The 20,383-nt window shown below is 37.6% G+C and overlaps 1 protein-coding gene across 3 annotated transcripts; it reads right to left on the bottom strand.

Annotated features, from left to right (window-relative positions):
* Positions 1–1,816: 1,816 nt before the first annotated feature.
* LOC141611531 (chaperone protein dnaJ 10-like) lies at positions 1,817–9,268 on the bottom strand. Of its 3 annotated transcripts, none has more exons than XM_074430089.1 (10): positions 8,960–9,268; positions 8,744–8,848; positions 7,466–7,525; positions 6,901–6,983; positions 6,274–6,442; positions 6,067–6,196; positions 4,678–4,836; positions 4,417–4,589; positions 3,184–3,264; positions 1,817–2,158 (listed from the first exon to the last, which is right to left on the bottom strand). In XM_074430089.1, the coding sequence occupies exons 2-10, from the start codon at positions 8,828–8,830 to the stop codon at positions 2,069–2,071; spliced, it is 1,032 nt and encodes a 343-aa protein (XP_074286190.1). In that variant the 5' UTR covers positions 8,831–8,848; positions 8,960–9,268; the 3' UTR covers positions 1,817–2,068. The 3 variants fall into 3 exon arrangements, with proteins under 3 accessions (XP_074286190.1, XP_074286191.1, XP_074286192.1); XM_074430090.1 differs by having other exon boundaries at positions 8,744–8,856; positions 8,960–9,257; XM_074430091.1 differs by lacking the exon at positions 1,817–2,158 and adding an exon at positions 2,567–2,695 and having other exon boundaries at positions 8,960–9,257.
* Positions 9,269–20,383: the final 11,115 nt, after the last annotated feature.

Genomic DNA, 20,383 nt, shown 5'->3' with positions numbered 1-20,383 from the left:
TAGTTGGTTTCTTTTAAATCTTTGTTTAACATGAATTTTACTTTTTTTTTTTGGGCTTTTAGTTGTTGGGTTGGTCTTATGGTAAGAGACCGTCTTATCTAACAATTTGTGAAAAAAGATTACCAAGTCCAATACAAAAAAAAACGAGATTACCAAGTCCATTTTAAAAAGAACCCCGAGCCTCTCATTTTCTATAAATACAACACTAAGTGCTCATTTTGAGACTAATCACAAAAATTACACAAACACATTACAAACCAAAAATCTCTCTACAAAAGAAACCCTCTCTACGAAAATCTCTCCTAAGAGAAAACGAGAGAAAAAGAAAGAACTACTCTTCAATTCGATGTCAAGCATCAGTTGTAGTCTCTTTGAAGCGAAACAAACCCAAGTTGTCGACGGAGTACCAAGTCTTCAAATCAAGACCCACTTATTCATCCAAGTGCGGAAATCGAATCAGTAGAATAATTAGTAGATTGTACTCGAAATCTTTTGAATTAATAATTTTATTATTTGTTGCAATTCTTTGTGTTTTCTCTATTTATTTGCAGATTAACACAATTTTTTTGTTACAAGTGTGTCAAGATAAATAAGATGAGATTAAAGGTAAAAATGAATCGCGACCTAATTAATGCGACCCTTATTTAGGAATGGTCTTAGAGATCTCGAGTATGAGGTCTTGGTAACTGATAAAGTGGTGGTTGTCTTTGTCGTCGTATATTTCTCAATAATGAAAACAATTTTTAACTTGTGCAATCGAAAATACAGCTAGTCTATCCGTCTAAAGTCAAAGACGGGTCAAATATACTTAAAGTGGTGACATTTTTTGGCCCCACCATGCAACTTGTTGGTTGTCTTATACTTAAAGTGGGTGTATATTTGGCCCGTCTATAGCTATAGACGGATATTTCCCGTCTATAATGAGAATCTGTGCCGAAAATAATCAAATTTTGACAAAAGCAATTCGAGGGGCGGTCAAACGAGCTAGTCGGGCCGGGCCAAACGTGTTGAGTCCGGGTGCGGCCCGAGGAAGAGGACTGGTCGGGCCACCGGGCCTGGTAGAGGTGGACCCGGACCCGATTCGAGGGGTTGGGGACGGGCCGATTAATATATGCTTGACTGGGCCCAACCTTTGTATTTGATGGGTCGGGTCGTGCTAGTACCGGGTCATGGCGAGTCAGGTAGAAAATGACCTGTATGACGAAATGACCTGTATGACGGGTTGGACCGGACCAGCCCGCATGTTTGACTAGCCCTAATACATAGCATGATGAATTGACATATTACTATTTGACTTCTTAGTTGGTAATACAAAGCCACTAGAACAATTTTAGGGGGCGTTTGGTTTGCATAAGGGAAAGGGAATCGGAAAGAGAATCGAAGGCAAAGAAATGGAAAGGAAATGGACTCCCTTACAGTTACTCACTTGTAACTTGTTTGGCTAGATATGTGTACAGGAATGAAAAAAAATATCAAAAAACAATCATCAATCCATCCACCAACAACAACCAACTACAAAGGGAATGAGGGATTTTCATTCCCTTTCCCTTTCTTTACTACCCCTAACCAAACGCCATTGACAACATAAAAACGGATTCATGAATAGAGCCCTTACAAAGTTCAACTAAGTTAACAGACATCTACAATTCTACACAGGTTCTATAGTGCATTATCCGTGATTGGCGTACATTCAGAAAATTGTGTGTAAAGACGACCTTTCCATAGTCCCACTATCAACTAGTCTTTCTTTTGACTCATCTTCCTCACCACTTAGACTAGTTCCAGGAGAATAGTCTCATCCTCAAGCCAATTCATGTTCAAACACAAGGGACTACCAACTTGGGTATACATTAACTACGCGTCTGTTCATATAATTGCATCGGTCTCAAATCTCAATAATGCATAGTTTAGCATTTGAAAGGATGAGAATTTACAAAAGAATCACTAAACTGATGAACGAACATTCAGCAAAGGAATACATTGCTTACCAAAGCTAAATACAAGGTTGAAAAACACGCCATCGACACGACACACACTAATGCATACATAACAAAGTCAATGTTGAGACTCATGTTTCCTTGGACCCTGATGATGTAACCTTGGGGCTGGGATCTTCTTTTCGGAGGCTGTTTACTCGAGTGTAAGGAGCCTTTGCACCCTGAAACAATGTAATAGTACTTGTGGAGATGGGTTTCTAATCTGAGAATTGGAACCATTCTACTCAAAGAGCAAAACTTTAAAATAAAAAAGTGAGCCTTGTATGAGAAATGCGACAGTCTCACATATGAAACTAACCTAACACCAATCCTTATGTATCCCTAATTTAATTATCTCACATATGAGACCGACTCGCAAGTTTTTGAGCAAAAAAGTCCAAAAGTAGATCATTACTCATGGAGTCATGGTAAAGGAATCACAGACTCCTTCACAATGTTTAGGTATATATAGATCAGAATGTATTTCACTTTTTCTGTTTGCTGAGACAGTTAGTTACACAAACCAATGTTCTCATACATCATAACCTATAAATTCTAAAAGGTGGAGCATAAGTATCCGTTGATCATTTTTCAGCTGGCGGGAGTAAAAGATATTCATGACCAACTAAACTTAGATCAAAAGTGAGTGATAAAAGTGATTTCCAGCTTCAGTGTCCAGACAAGTAGTAGCAAGGCCACTCAAATCAAGATACGCAACGCTGTATAATTAAAAGAAGGCGAATAATTTGTAAAAGCGTGATATAATGGTCAGATCAATTTACATCATCAGGTACCATTCAATCAGAATCACCAAGGAGACAAGGATCAATCAAATTAGTAGTTCTTTACAAAACCCCAAAACATGTTTTTAGGACCTGGCTGTATGCGTCATACATAGCCAGAGTTTTCAATTAAAACATGTCAACATGCTCCTGAGAACAAAAACCACGCATCATGTAGCGTTTTTATAATTAAATCACGGACACTATTTAGAAGCAAATCAAAAGAATGCATTGACATACAACAAGAAAGTTTTTCATGCATAATCAGCTTGTGTTTATACTTCCGGACATCTGATGATATGCCTAGACACACTAACTACAGCCTACTTGGATAATAAGGGCAGCTTCTATGTAAAACATGATAAAACATTAAACTATCAAAATATATCCGAATACATTTATTTCACATACTGATATTGACTTACTTGCAATATTGTTCCAAATTTCCTCAACGCCTTGGCACGTGACTTGAGAACATTCCTTGAAACAGTAGGATCCCTAAGAACCTGGATAGAAGAATGAATGTTATAATAAGTTATAAATGTAGTTCCTCTGAAATTAAGACTTCAACAACAGAACGAGTATACTGATTCCTTTTTTTAATTTATTTCATGCTAATTCCCTTACCTACAAGAGCTAAAATAAGATGTAAACCACAAACCCACGTTGTTACTTTGTAGGGCTGAACAATGACGGACTACAAACAGAATACTCCAGGAACATAAATTTCATCTAAAAGTCACTCTACTGAGATGTTACTCATTATGCCATTTGGCATCACACACCAGGGGATGAGTTAATATAGAACAATAGAAGTCATATTTTCCCAAAACTACAGCCATACGAACTATAATATGTGGTGAAGTCATGAGGGTGGTACTCATGAGTCATGACCGGGATTTGGCTTTGAATCCCGGTGGCACCAAAACTTCCCTTGTGGCTTCCTTCATTAATAAAAAATAAGGGATATTCTACGGTGTATCCTCGAGTTTTTCGGTTTTCTATGGTGTACCCCTTAACTCTATACATTAGTCTATATCATGGGCTTATTTATTGTATTTGATATGTTATTTTCTTAATTGATCTATTAAATCGTTTATTTACCATTCTAATTACTCGATAACCTACTTATTTACTTATTAATTCGCCAAATTACCCATTAACCCACCAAATAGTATATGAATCTAACTAAAAATATATCAAATCTCCATTATCATTTCAAGAATCATAACTAAGGTTTTTAATAGTAATTTAAGCTTATGAAAAGTGATTTGTGATACTTTTCACATAGGATAGTGATAGAATATTAACGAGTCAGAATAAAGGTCAAAATACGGTTGTTTGATAGTATAAAGTTAATGGAAAGTTAAAGGACGTCATGATAGAGAAATAAGTAAGAGGTTTAGGGGTACAATGTAGAATATAAAAATTTTAAGGGTACAACATAGAAAATCGAAAAGCTGAAGAGTACACCGTAGAATATCCCTAAAAAATAAAAAAGAATAGACACTAGATTGAAAACAAGTTAACTCCAAAGAACCGTGTAATATACTCCGTAAGATATTCAAAAGACAAGAATAAGCTGCTTATTGTCCACTTTCTCACTTCATTTCTCAAGAAGATACTTTACAGTGATCCAAAATTCCAAATATACTTACTTGCTGGCAGACACGTGACAAGGTTGTCTCGATATCGATTACATTAAGCTGCCAAAGCGAATGAAGCATGACATCTTTCTTCTCTTCCATGGCTTTCATCAAGCTTTCATCTTTATTTTCTGCTTGACTCAGTCGCTTTAGGTCTTCCTGTATTTGAATGAGGTGCACAGCCCCTACATGCCAAAAAATAGACAGGTTAGTAACATAGTTGGTAGAAAGATAATGAGCCTCCTAAAAAGCTGATTTATGAACAAAAGTTACCTGATGCTGCCATCACCTGAGATTTAATCAGGTGTCCTTTGCCGCGGACCCATTCTGCTAAGAATGGTACTTTCAAGAACTTTTTATCCTTCCCGAGTTCTCTAGAAGCCTTTCTAGTATAAATATAACCAATTGTGTGTAACATAGCCTCACCAAAAACTGACAATGATCCAGAACTATAAATTAGGACAATGTTGAATAGAAATTAAGCAAACGGGTGTAATAAATAAGGTTTGTACGTCACATAAAGTGACATCAAATTCTGTGTACAAATATTTTGTAAAAGCATTGGTACTTGAACACAACTACACCAGTATATCCAACAAAAATACATAGACCTTTCCGAAATATGAGGATATTAAAGATATTCCCAAGTGTAAATAGCTCATCCACCGACTTTTGTAATTCATAAATGGATAAACTAAAAACATGAGTCAGTGTACCACTTCAGATAGTCCTTTGTCACAACATATCAAACGTGTGGTACTGCCAACACCACCACCATCACATATTAGTATAAAATTGTCCGCTTTAGGCCATGCCCCGTGCCCGTAGAGATTTTTTTTTAGCTTCTTCCCAAAAAGGCCTCATACTAAATTGATGGTCTCTTATAAAGAGAGTCTATCTCCCTCATTTTGTCGAGGTGGGATTCAGGTTTGCTTCGCCAGCAATCCTCCCTTAAAACCAAGGATCACACAATTGTCCTCACTCCTCCCTCTAATGATAAATTGTTCATCTTACACCGTCAATATCACCCTTCGGTATCCGCCGCCTGGTCACCGTATTATCAAGAAGATTTTCGACACAAGGAACCACCACAGATCTCCAATCGGGAAGTCGTGCCGAGGGCTTCTCCACCATCAAAAAGGGCAGTCAAGTAGTCAACTACATTGGGTTATAACACACATTGGACACAGCCGAACCATCAGTATGATATAACATGTTGGGACTGCCGATGCCAGCTGTGATATCCAATCGCGAGGTCACACCGATGGCTTCTCCACCATCACAAACGGCCAGGCATTGGATCCAACCGAACCATCGGCTGTGATGCCAAATGTTGGGCCCAAATTGGAATTGGGAAGCCTGATTTATAAGTGAGTTGCCACCTCTCTCGGCCCAAAAGATTAAGCCAATGGGTGAAGGTACACTCTCGCTTATAAACCACTCCCACATCATTTTTTTCCACACTTGAACACATGGGTGGAGCCCAACACAAACAAATGGGCTGTTAAGGAGAATATACTTATCACTCTCAGAAGGTGAAGGATGGGGATACCAGTGTGTTCAGACTTCAGACTCATGGAGGCAACAATTCTAAGCACCGGCAATGAATGAGTGAGCAAATGTTTCACTTAGGATGGAAAACTAGAAGTACTTTGTATTTACCAGCTTCAGAAAGGTTTGATGCTTCCGTCTTCGCCCAACTAACAAACTCATCAGTGCGACCTTCAACATAGGGCTGAAGGCGGTCTTTTAGAATCTTTATGAGTTTATCCTGCCTCTCCTGCTGCATTGTCTGCAAGAAGATACACATTGAGTCGGTTCTCAATGCTTGAACGATCAAATACTGGTTACAGTAAGAAATTAGAATACCTTAATCTTTTCCTGAACTTTCAGTTTTCGTAGTTCCACAGGAAGCTGCGTATCCTCTTCAAACTCAATGCCTGCAATGGACGCCAATGCAAGTTGGCCAATATAATCCTCAAAATAGTCACTTCCAAATAGCATTCCAAATACTGCTGCTGGATCTACCATGGCATCTCTAACAAGGACATAGCAAGAAGCAATGAGGAAAAGGTGAACACAAAGATGTTACAGATCCAACATAAGACTAAACAGGAAGTAAAACTCGGGGGATTTTTGGCCTGAAGAAAATCCAGGGAAGAAATAAAGTACATATCTCAGTATATATTTCAGCGAATAAGCTTGTGAGTACATTTTATCTCTCACAAAACAGGCTACTAACAATACAAGATGTAGACGAGAAAGCAGAAACGTTAATTCATTGCGATTTCCTTAACTTGTACTCCCTCTCTTTCATCAGATTCTTTACATTTGCTTTTGATGTGTATATTTTTACGACATCACATGCATGTGACTTAAAGGGTACTTTTGTTGTGTTAACCACACATTTACACCTAAAAAAGGATACGTAAAGAATCTGTTGAACATACGGAAAAAGGAAAATGTGAGAGAGTATTGCAAATTCTAAACACTTACTGAGGTACACCTGTCTTCCCACGTTTATCATATGCTTCACGCTTTGCAGGATCACTTAGAACTTGGTACGCTTCGCCAAGTTCCTGAATTAAGGCAAACGTATGAACCCCATGTACACAACTTCAGTTCATCAAATAAAGTAAAAAATATGATAGCTATTTAGATACAGTTCTACAGCTAAATAAACAGTATAAGAATCCGTATTCATGCAATAAGCTTATTTTGTCATCTCCATTTGGCTTTGGCTTTGGACTATGAAGGAAAAAGCAAAAGGGCTCACAACCCTTTTATACTTCTTATATTGTAAGTAGCTTCTGGTCACAAATATCAACGCAGTTTTCTGTTAGGGTTCCTTCCAGGGGTAAGGTTGCTATGTTCATACTTTTGATCCTCTAGCTTGCCATAAGCCAGAGCATTTGAGACAATGGAGTAATGTATTCGTTGTATACGTGCAATAAGCTTACAAGAAAAAAGTAACTGTTTGATGAATGAAAAAATGTACTTAGTTTTCAAAACTGTGGAGTCCCTAGCCTATAAGATAAAACCAGATCAATTGACACTGTACCTGAAACTTCCGGGCAGCCTGTGGATCTCCAGGATTCTTATCAGGATGAACAATCCTTGCCTGAGAAACATAAATGACGAATTACCACACAATCTGAGCTTCATAAGGTAAGGTATTGACCAAGAATGAAAAGGCCTTAATCCATCAACATTAAGAACCCTAGTCAACTAGAGCAGTTTACTGCTGCAACAAGTTGGTTGAGTTATATGCAGGCGCTAAAAATAGGAAGCATGAGTTGGGATTGTCCTGCTCCACAAAGACAAACAAGTTCTAACACATACCAACCAAAATAAGGGCTTTTATACCATTTTAACAGTTCTGTAAGTAAAGAGTTATACAGTCCATCTCACACAGGATACTCTACCTCACAGTTCTGCTAATAAAACAAGAAATACTACTAAACTTGTGTTGAAGCTTTAAGTGAAACAAAGTATAACTACTAAGCCTGACAAACTCAACCTACACCTTATTTGGATGGAGGGAACAGACAAAAACAAATGAGAGGTAAAAGGAGAGCACGGTTTCCATTTTTTCGTTAGTAAATTTGGTTAGCTGGACATCGCCTGGAGAAAAGGAGAGGCTAAAATTAAAATCTCTTCTACGTACAATGCAACGATTTTTAAGGAGAACAGTCATACTTCACCCTCCAAAATCCATGATATATTAAAATCTTTCCAACATTTGAAATATTTGTACGGAAAACTGTCATAGTTACCCCTCCATGCTAAACTAAATTTTTCCAAATACTAAAACGATATGTAAGGAAAATCGTCATAGGAAGTTCCACCTCTAAAATTCCATTAAAAAGTCGTCACATTCGTGAATATTTTTGGAACTGACACAAAATTGGTCAAAGCAAAAAATTCCTAGCAAAACCAACAAAAACAACTTGGTATTCCTTCCATCATAGAAGCGACATTGTTTCAAATGGTGGTGCAAGCACATTATAATCACCTACAATAATCCGATAAAACGATAACTAATCATGCTAATTAATTTGGATATTCAGGCTGTTCAAGTGACTCCTACCAAACAAACAACCAAGAACACTTCTAACTGTCATGACTCAAGACATCCTAAGAAACAACACTTGATCACTTCACATTATGTCGAAAATCGATATAACTACTTATCAGAAACTACCATTCACTCACATAGTTACATACAAATGGATAAAAATTAAAAATGCCATATGATCAAAATTACTCAAATTCAAACCTGCATAAATAAAAAATGATTAAAATTAAAAACACGAGAATTAAATCACAGTATGCTCACCTTAATATAGTAAGCTTTCTTAATATCTGTGGCCGTAGCATCAACACTAACTCCTAATAATTCATAGTATACTGTCTCCTTCACCATTTTCTTCAACAATTTGACCTACAAAACTAATCATTAATCAAAATTCAAATCTAAAACAATAACAACAAAATTGATACTATCAATAACAATAAGTCTAACAAAAAAAATAGCAAAATTAAAAGAACTCACGAGGAATTTGAGGAAATAGAAAAATTGATTGAAATGTGAGATTGATTGAATCAGGTGGAATTGATTAAATTAGGATGAAAATGTATGAATTAAGGAAGATTAAGAGGAAATTATGATTGAGATTTAGCTTAAGCGCGTTGAGGCCGTGGAGATGTCATGAGTCATGTCCGTATTGTCGTTTTTTATGGTTTTTTTATGAGAGAAGGAAGGAAGGACGAAATTCGAATGAAACGACGACATCGCTGTCACCTGAAACAAGTGTGTAGTTAGTTGTGAAATCTTTCCCGCGGACACTTGTAACTTGGGTACGGTACACCACATTAACCTCTTATTTTAGATGCTACCGTAATAATCTAGGGATGGTCAACCGGGCCGCCGGGTCAGGCTTGGTTTGGGGGACCGGGAAGTCGGGAACCAGCCTAAGATAGGGGCGGGCTGGGTTAGGGGGGGGGGGGGGGCAAGGAGCGGGTTTTGGAGGGGCTATGGCGGTCCGAGTTAGGGGCGAGGTGGGCTTGGTTTAGGGGACCCGACACCGGCCCAATATGGAGTACGGGTCGGGCAAAAATTGGCCAAAGTGGCTGGTCAGGCCGAACTAGCCCGCACTTTTGACCACCCCTAGTCCCCTACCACCGTTCAATAATGTTTATGAGTCATCTTGATAATTTTGTGTTCTCATATACGGTATTGTAAAATCGGTTGTTATACTAAGTCTTAACTACCTTGTATTTTAATGCTTAACAATTACTTTTAGGATTATTTAGCACTATTCATCGTCTTCTTATAATAATCTGAACTCTATTTTAACAGGCAATAAACCAGACTATCCCCTCGCCCCTTTATAATGCACTTGACTTATTTATAATCTATAAAATTCGGTAAAATTACCATGTGGGTCCCATTTTTTTTTAGAACACCCTTCACCAATAATAACATATCATCTCACTCAACGAACCTTTCTAAAGTCCACAACCAATCCACCACCCTTAAATTACCGATGCCTATGTCATTACGTGTAGGAAGATAAAAAATTTACCTTGACACGTGAGTTGTCCAAAGTAAGTTCCTCTTACATATAGACAGTGGAGTGTTCTTTATATCCCTACTTGTGACAGTTGTCAATGTGACGTGGCTGACCTCTGGTAAAGACCATCCATCGTTGTAGGATCTCACTCAAGGGCGGAGCCAGGATTTTACACCAGCGGGGACGAAAAATTTCAACGGGGGCGAAGTGGTTATACTATATGGCAACTTCGAAAAAATCCACCACTGGTCTCAGTCGACCCAGAGGCGCGGCTTGTATGGACAAGTCTGTCTTGTTGTCGCCTTTTACTCGATCACGAGGGTCTGATGGGTATAATTAGGGGGGGTGCCGACCTTGTGGACGTCGCCACGCTGGTAAATGTTGCATCAATAACAATAATAATAATAATAATAATAATAATAATAATAATAATAATAATAATAATAATAATAATAATAATAATAATAATAATAATAATAATAATAATAATATAATAATAATAATGTAATAATAATAATAATAATAATAATAATAATAATAATAATAATAAGGGTAAATTGATAACTTATTATTATTATAATAATAATAATAATAATAATAATAATAATAATAATAATAATAATAATAATAATAATAATAATAATAATAATAATAATAATAATAATAATAACAATAATAAGGGTAAATTGATAACTTATACCTACCATAATCCACTTTTTCAAATCATATACCGAAGATAATTTTCTTTTAAAACTTATACTGAAAAACTTGTTTTCTTCCAAACTCAATACCAAATCTCAAAAAAAAAGACTTGAAAAGACGGTTTTACCCTTACTAATTAACCCATCACCACCACTTTCCCACAGTATCAATCTTTAACCTCTCTCATCAACCACACACCCTACCACCTATCGGCTATCACCACAATCTCCCCTCCTCCCCCTCCCATCACCACCGCTAGCGTTGGGCTCCACCGCAAATTAAATGCCCTCCTGCCGGCAAACCCTTCTAATACCATCCCATTAAACACCCACAATCTCCCTAACCCACTACACCCATCTACCCCACAAACCCAACTCACAGACCCCAGCAACTACACCTCTCTCACCACCGTAACATTACCTTCTCAACCGTCGCCTATACCCATACGCGCCTCGTCCTTCACCCAATAAAAAACCCATCAACCCAAAACTCTTAGAACCATCACCTTTACCACACACCAAACCCGACATCGACAACAACCACCTGACTCTCCATCACCATGCTCCCACTCTGTGTACCACGTCACAACCCACCATCCACCAATCGATCACCAGGTGTTTCGAATTCGCCTTGATTCAATTAATCCGTACCTGCTCTCGACTCCTCCACTGCACCACCGCCTTTCGTGATGAGCCAGAAAACGACGACCAGAATCTGGCAACAAGACGTACTAGCAATTCGTGAAATCCAGATGCTATTGTACTTTTATGCGAAAAAGTCTATGTTTTTTTTTTTTTAATTTACGTTTCTTCCAATCTTGGTTTTTTTTGGTTTGTGTGTTTAGAGGGAGAGGGGGATTAAAAGTGATTTCTTTAATTAGTTGTATGTGATTAGTTGTATGTGATGATGAGGCGTAATGTTGCGGTGGAGGTAGGAATTGTGTATGCGGTGGATGTACGAATTAATTGGCTAATGTGGAGGGATAGGTTAATGTGGTGAGCAAAATGATGGTAATGGGTAATAGGTAAGGGTAAAATGGTCAATTCATGAGATTTGGTATTGAGTATGAAATAAATGAATTATTTTGGTATAAGTTTTGAAAGAAAATTATCTTAGGTATAAGATTTGAAAAAGTGGATTATAGTAGGTATACGTTATCAATTCACCCTAACAACAACAACAACAACAACAACAACAACAACAACAACAACAACAACAACAACAACAACAACAACAACAACAACAACAACAACAACAACAACAACAACAACAACAACAACAACAACAACAACAACAACAACAACAACAACAACAACAACAACAACAACAACAACAACAACAACAACAACAACAACAACAACAACAACAACAACAATAATAATAATGATGATGAGTCGAATTGAACTTAATAGAGTTGAACTGAGCTGAATAAAGATAAGTCAAACTGAAGTAAGCTGAATTGAGCTAGTCAAACTAAAATTGGCTGAAGTGGATTACTTTAATAGGCTTGATAAAGCCTTATTTTTTTGGACTTAATTTCAGCTTATTTTAGTTCAGTTTAGCTCTATTCAGTTCAGTTTAGCTTCATTCAGTTCAGTTCAGCTCTTCTCTTCACAAATTAACTCTTATTTCAATTCAGTTCAGCTCCAAGTCTATGTGGGATAAAAAAGATAAAAAACCGAATGCATTAAAAATGATAAAAGGTTTGTCAATTGTTGATATGCTATCATACACCTATGGAAACATAATTACCCTAGACACAAATTAATGTAGTAATAAGGGTCGAACACAAGGAGACGGGAATTGCGTTTATGAAATGTTATGGAAAGATTCTTACCAAGGTCGATTTCGTTTGGGTTTGTTTGTTGTTTGGTTTGACGACTAACAATTATTAAAATGTAAACTATATAATAAAAGGGAGTCTAGGGGAGTCGGGTCACACATGCAAAGGTAAATATATGTTCATGTTAAACTCGGTAATAATAACATTGTCAATTGTTTAGGCTTAGAGACACCCACCTTACGATAATAGTGTTAACCATAGACCGGGTCCTAGAGAAACTCTCGTTTATGACTAGGTCGTCCTACTACACATTCTTAGTCTAATTCATTTTCGTGCCTCTCGACTTATAAGAACGAGTTAACAAACTTAATCAATGAATAAGACCTTTAAACAAAGATTAAACGTGACGATGCAAACATGTGATAGAAACAATTAGACAATATTATATCAACCTAATTTATCATTTTACATATTTGATTTTACATGGCTTCCCTAGCCCCTAGACTAAGGAATTTAGCTACTCATGACGAAATATAAACTATAAACTTTGTTAAATAAAATGCTAAACATGATTGTAGAAATGATATAAACTAAATGATAAAACATAAAATATGAGACTAAACTAGGTGGTAAAATTGAAATGCTAGCGATGTTATTATGAAAATGTAAATAGAATTGTAAACTAAATAAACAAGAATAAGAATTACCGAAATGAGGAACTAGAACTTGAATTGCAAAGAGAACAAAATGCTTGATTTAACTTAGAACCAAATGTTTAACATCAACAAAAGCTTAACAATATTGAAACTAAATATGAAAACTAATGAGATAATATTGTTTAAGGCTATTATAGAGTATGAAAGACGTGAGAAAGATGTCCCTAATGACGGATTAAGGCCCCTATTTATAAGAAAATAGGGGCATAACGTAAAATTGCAAGAGAGGGTCAACCCCGATCGGGGGAGTGGTTATCTGGTCATTTTGGCTTCAATTCTCGTTTTAATGCTCGTGGGACCCAATGTTCATGCTTTAATGCTCATTTAATCACCTGATAATGCTTCTTAATCTTAGCATCCAAATCTCCTTAGCATCCAAAGCTTCCACCTTAATTTGGACTTTCATTTTGGGCTTGACTTTGCATTTGACTTCATTTGTAATTCTTACCTCAATCCATTAAATCTTCATGCAAAAACCCATGCAACTTCATACACTTAGTCCAATACTTGCTCTTGCTTAACGTTTGCACTCTAGCTTGCATATTTGTTGGAGTTTAGCTCCTAAAAGCTTAAACTCCTACAAAACATGTAGAAACAAGCAATTGCAACTAGAATAACAAATATTAGCTCAAAACACTATGATAAGTGCTAAATGACATGTAAAATAGAGCTAATCTAAGGAGTAAAACTATGTAAATTATGCACTTATCAAACTCCCCCAAGCTAAGCCCTTGCTTGTCCTCAAGCAAGAAACCATATCCCATCAATTGCAATATCCTAAAACAAGCTATGCATAATGATTTAAAAACCCGAAACAACATGGGGAAGGAATAAAGCAAGAACATGGATGAGATTTACATAACGGCGTAGCGTGGAAAACCTGAAATGAACCTTTAAGCTTTTGCATGATCTTTTGACTTATGGACTCTCGCGGTGCACTCAAACTCTTTTATATGTGAAAGCACATTTTTGTGAATAAACACTCAACTATCCTCGACTTATAATAATGTGCCCGCAATCTAATATGGTAATCAATCAAAACTAGTAAGCCAAAACAATCAAATGCAAGTATGATAAAGAAGCCAAATGGGTAGGAAGAAGGCAATATGTAATGGGTAAGAAGAGGAACAAATAAATTATGGATTGTGGAGCTAATGTCAAGCTAGCAACAACCAAATGTAAGAATACTCAATCCCAATTCTAACCTAATTTGCAATTCAAATCATAAGTGAACTCTCCAAAATATGTGAATAATGTATGAGAGTTTCTCACATCAACTTCTTCTTCTCTTTTTCTTTTCAATTCATACTTCTTTTTCATTTTCTTTTCATGCTTTTTTCTTTCTCAATTTTTCATTTTTTTTCATCATCTTTCTCTTTCACTTTTTTTCTTCTTTTTTCACTTCTTTCTTGAGCATTAAGACCAAGCTCACATGATCTTTCAAACTTTGAAACAAATCCCAATTGAGCACCCAAACAAGACCATACAAAGCTACTAGCTCAACAAGGTAGGCAAATTATAATGTAGCTAGGAGAAAATGTTTGTGAAGGGGTCAAGAAGGCAATTATTACTTTGTGAATGGCTCCAAAATGCTATAACAAATGAATGCATACTTATAAAGTGATGACATGAGAACCATACTTGTGCGTTTGATGAAACACACATCATAAGGAAGACACCTACACTCACCTAAGAGAGACCGGATATGGATGCATCGGTCTAAAGGGGTTCTACCTTACCAATTTTGTAGCTTGCCAATAGTCAAGATCAAGGCTATTCGGTTCATTTTTCATCTCCCACCTACTATGTCAAGACATCCCCATGTAGCAATTATCCCATCATAAAAGAACAAATCATTAGTTATAAGCTATCATTAGGATAAACAAGACGGAAAGTAGGCCAAAAGCAAGCAAAAACACACAAATTTTCTCTCAAAAATTTTCAAATTTTCTACACGACATGCAAACTACACTACAATGCAAATGCAATCCCCCCCCCTAAGCTAAACACAACATTGTCCTCAATGTGCCAACAATTAAATTACCCAAGTAAACCATACAAATGGCTCAAGGCACATAAACAAGAAGGACTAGAAGTCATATTTAATGGGTTGCGAGAAATTAAACTAAAATACAAAGCAAATAAAACTTACTAGACATGCTAGCCTCCCCCAAGCTAGTATGTATACGGGGGACTTCTTCATCATTCATCTAAGAAAAGGGCCAAAAGTTGAACCCCTTCCTCCCTTTCTTCTTCTTACCACTTTCACTTCCGGATGCTTCACCTTGTTGATCACTTCTACTAGAATCATCCTCTTGGAGAGGAGTGACATACTCACCAATGTTTTGGCCACTAGCAAGACCATCACCATAGCTACTATAACCATCATACCAACCATAGCCACCATACCCTCCATATCCTCCATGTAATGCCTCAATTCCATAATCCGAACCACAAAAATTCGGATAGGGAGCATATATAGTAAAAGTACCTGCATCATTGTTAGGAGGGGGAGAAGGAGGAGGAAATCCACCCGGGGGATAAGTATAAAATGAAGGGTGTGGCCCGCGGGTTGGATTACTCCTTGCCTAGCAAAATGATCATATATGGGATGCAATGCAAGTCTTTGGTCATCACGAATTATATTAACACTTAAACTTAAGTCTCGCATCATATCCATCATTTCTAGACTAGAGGGTGAGTGAATACTAGAGGTTGACCTCCCTCACGCCGCTCAATGGTGGTACGTGTCTCACCTCGAAGAGGTAAGTGGTAAGTAGATCTAGTAAAAGGGGCCCTCCCATGATATGGCTTAGTGTGAACTAAGACCTTAATTTCTTTCTTCTCTTCGGGTAGACTAATAGAGTCTTGCCTATCAATTTTCTAAATCATATTAGGGTGAGCATCCCTAAACCAATTGCAAGAAAGAAAATATTCATAATCTAGCCCAACCCCTTTTTCCCTAGACATAAGCAATGGTCTCAAGTCGGTATTTTCTTGGTTGAATCGATACAAGTGGTGAGCAATCTTTATAACCAAAACTCCTAAGGCAATACAACTATTCTTTGGGTTACATTGTTTGGTCAAGTGGACCGCAAAGTGGTAGGGAATGTTGATCCTCCAATTATCTTCACCATTAACATTTAAGAAGGCACCCAAAATCTCCACCTCAACTTTCCTCACTGAGTGAGGCTTATTTCTCCCAAAAAAAGGTCCATCCTATAAACCTTTGCCAAACCCGAATGTCGGGGTAGTGTATGTATTGGTGAGGGCAATGATCCCAACTTTGAAAAGGGAATTGAGAAATGGCATTCCAAGTCAAAACGGGGTCATAAGAGTCGGGTGATTCAATAGGTAAGTCTTTATGAGGCAATTGGAAGATATTAGCGAAGTCCACTAGGTCCATTCTATGGTCTTCATTCAACAATCGGAAAGTCACAAAAAGCACAAAACCGGGTTTCTTCGACCTATGAAACTCAAAAGAGCTCAAGAACTCAAGGGTGAGTTCAGGAAAGGTCTTATAATCCATTGTATAACAATGTTTCATACCAAGGTTCTTAAATAATGCCTTAACATTCTTATCAATTCCAATATTGTTCAAAGAAGCTTGGTTAATGAATTTAGTCGGTTTCATACCTTTGCTTCTTAAGATGGCCCAATTATCATATTGCTTTTGACAATTGAAAATTACTCCGGGAAAATCCGGATCTTGCCATTCCGGGACCTCTTCTATTTGCACATCCTCCGCAGCCCGAGAGGATTCCGCATCATTCCTTCTCCTCTTAGAAGCACCTTGGGTAGGAGGTCTTCTTGGTGCCATTTTTCTGAAATTTAAGACAAAAATTCATCTTAAGGCAAACCAAAATTCATCCAAATAGACATAATAGAACAAATTAGTTGCCTAATTCATACTATAAACATGAATAGAGCATTCTACAATCAATTTCTAGTACAAATAAGCACAAAATCAAATTCCCCCAATTTGAGTTAGGGTTAGATAAAATTGGTGAAATTGATTGAAATGGATGAAATTAAAGAGAAAAGGAAGAGAAACTTACTTGATGATGTTAATGGTTGATTGAATCTTGCAAAATGACGAAGAAATTGAAGTTTCCTTGTGATTTTGAGTGAATAAATGAAGAAATATGATAGAGAGAAAGAGGAGAAGTACCATCGGGTATGCTAGAAATGATAGAGCAAATGATTTTTTTTTATTTTACCCATGCTAGACAACTGCCAGCCATCTACGAACCTGTGGACAGCGGGGCCGCCCACGGGGGCGCTTGGGAGGAAAAGAGAAACAAGCGTTTGCATTTTTGTATGGAGTCGCCACCAATTTTTATGGGAAATTGAAACCGTTCGAATACCTCGTGTCATGTCAAGACACAAAGTAGAGACACGAACACTAAGCAATCGTTACCCTTAGCATTCTATGTCTAGAATGACTCTCGTGGATGCCAATGAACACGGGTGTTCACAGATATCTGGAGTAAGGGGTGAGGGTACGTATTAGGAAGCTCTTTTGATCGAACACCTAATCCCGCCCGCCTCGATAGCGGCCTCTACTAATGATTAGGGAAGTTATTCGTACTTGATATATCGTCGGCTATATGCATGCAATGCAACATCCAAGTTTTAATCCTAGCATGTGAGAATTAATACTAAGACGGTGAATAATTAATTTAACATACAATTGGGTCGAATTAGGGATTTAATGCTCAATTACATGTGAAAACATTCAAGCAATAAAAGAAATACAATAATTATAAATTACAATAATGAAAATTACATTAATTACATCGGATTAGGCGATTTATGTCGTAAATACCTTTAAAACGGATAATTTGGGAAAAAGAATAAAAGAAAGAATCAAATAAACTAACGAACAGGAATTAGCGTGATATTACGGATAATAATTGATTAATACGTAAACTAATTAAACTAGGTCAAGGCAACAACGAAGTTCAGAGACAGAACTCAGCCAGGAACAGGCGCAGCAGAGCTGCGTCCTTTGAAATAGGCGCAGCAGTTGCTGCGTCTGTTCCTTGGCTCAATTCTGGCTGTGAAGCCGTAATTGCAAGCCGTTAATGTTAATTGGTGAATTTAATGATCGATTGATGATATTTACTTGGATGAAAGTGATTAGCATGTTTATTTAACATATGAATGGGTCGTGAAAGCAATAAACATGGATGAGACGGAATCAAGATGGATTAACATAAGATGGATTAATGATAAAAGAGAAAAATATTAACAAACTAAACAAATTAATTCAATCAATTAGGTTAGATACGATGGATTAATGACGAATATGCGATGAATACGACAAAAGACAGATGAAAACTATATCAAAGACGAATTCCAGAAACTCAATATTGATGAATTGAATCTCTACAACCCGGAATTGAATTTAATGACGAAAACCCGTAAATATTGGATTATTAGGGATTTAAGTCGGATTTATGATGATTAAAACATATTAATGATGATGAATAATATACAGGTGGGATGATAAACTATCATGATGAAGAATTAACACACAAACGAAACAAATAAAAGGACTTTGACGAACAACAGAGGACGAACGAAGAAGAAAGGAAGCGAGGCTGGCGGCCTCACGAAGAGGCGCGGCAGAAGCGCGCTCCTTCGAAGAGGCGCAGCGATTCTTTGCGTCCTTTCTCGACGGTTATCTACTGGAAATCCGTGAAAAGAGGTTTTAAAGCATGGTTTTAGAAATCGATTTTAATGATATTTTCGACATAAACCTTACAATTGTGATACAATAAATAAATACAATAAATAAGAGAGATTTACACCCTCAGACTTACATGTTGACGAAACGAGAAGGACTAAGATATCGATTAGTGATGCTCGACGCGAATGCAAAGAAAGTGCCCTCGTAAGAGGAAAACGATTAAGTTAATTAAGTTGATTGATGTGTAGTTGGTCAAATTGGTCGGTCATGCAAACGGAGAGGCTGGTACTCAGAAGGATCCGAGCTTACGTGGTCGAAAGTTCAAGCACGTAGACGCCAAAAAGTAAGAACAAAGTCTAGAATGCAAAGGGAGAAGAGAAGGGCGAACACTCGCGTGAGAAATATGAGGAGCGAAGGCTCCTATTTATACTAATCACGTGAAGGAATTAGGGTTTCGGAGACTCTTTGGAAGTGAATCTCGGAAAGATATGAAAAAGATACGATAAATACGAGAAAGGGCACTGGGAAGAGGCGCGGCGATCATCTGCGTCTCTTGGAAGAGGCGCAGACTGCCTGCGTCTGTTCCCAAGGGGTTTCCTCCTGCGGAAGAAAGATTTCCGTGTTTGAGTTATGGTAGGACGGAAATAATTCGGTTTTCCTTAATATCTTATGTGAATATTACGGGAAATTGTTTGCCAAAAGATAAAATTTATGAAATATGGAATAGAAATATCCGGAACATTCCAGAACATTTTGACTCGGGATTTAACGGTTATCAGAAAATGGAGACGGTTTTAGGCCCGAACTCCGAATGTACTCTAATTACTGTCAAAACGACCGTATCGGGACGTAGATGACAACTAAGAGGTAGACATTAATATTTGAGCAATCACTTGACGATAATCTTACAAATTGTCACAAATCGTTCCGCGTAACAAACATGCAGCCCAATCATCACCGGGTGGTTTGCGAGAGGTGCAGAAATGAGGTATCTACAGAGCCCCCACTTTGACTGAGGCTTGGACAAGGCGAAAGTCAAAGTATAGCCATCAGGTCAATCGAAGATTACAACCTGACGACTATGGCGACGCGAGGCGGCTTGAGGGGTCTGAGCCAAGGACCTGTCGTCGGGAACATTTTAGAGTCTGTCGATTATCGGGGAGGGTCGTTTAAAGTCCATTAGACTACGTAAGGAAGCTCGCCAGCCATAAGAAGAGATCATACCTGAGACTTCTTCTCGAGATGCTTCCGGGGTGCATAGGAGCTAAGGTTAAGCATAGGATCTAAGGTTAAGACCTAAAGGATATATAAGGATTGTTCTAGGGTGTGGGACCCTAAAGGAAAACATCGACGGGAAGGAGGCCAAAATAAGTTCAACTTAAGGGTAACTAAAGCTTGGGTATAGGAACTCTATTGGTTTGGGAACTTTTGGAGAACGACACCTTCGTCGAACTCCGCGGGGAAACACGAAATATTGTGGGTAGCAGGACACAGGCGGGAGCTGCTG

Source organism: Silene latifolia, chromosome 11 (assembly GCF_048544455.1).
Source record: "Silene latifolia isolate original U9 population chromosome 11, ASM4854445v1, whole genome shotgun sequence".
Taxonomy (NCBI): Eukaryota; Viridiplantae; Streptophyta; class Magnoliopsida; order Caryophyllales; family Caryophyllaceae; genus Silene; species Silene latifolia.
This window is presented reverse-complemented; position numbering and strand designations above follow the sequence as displayed.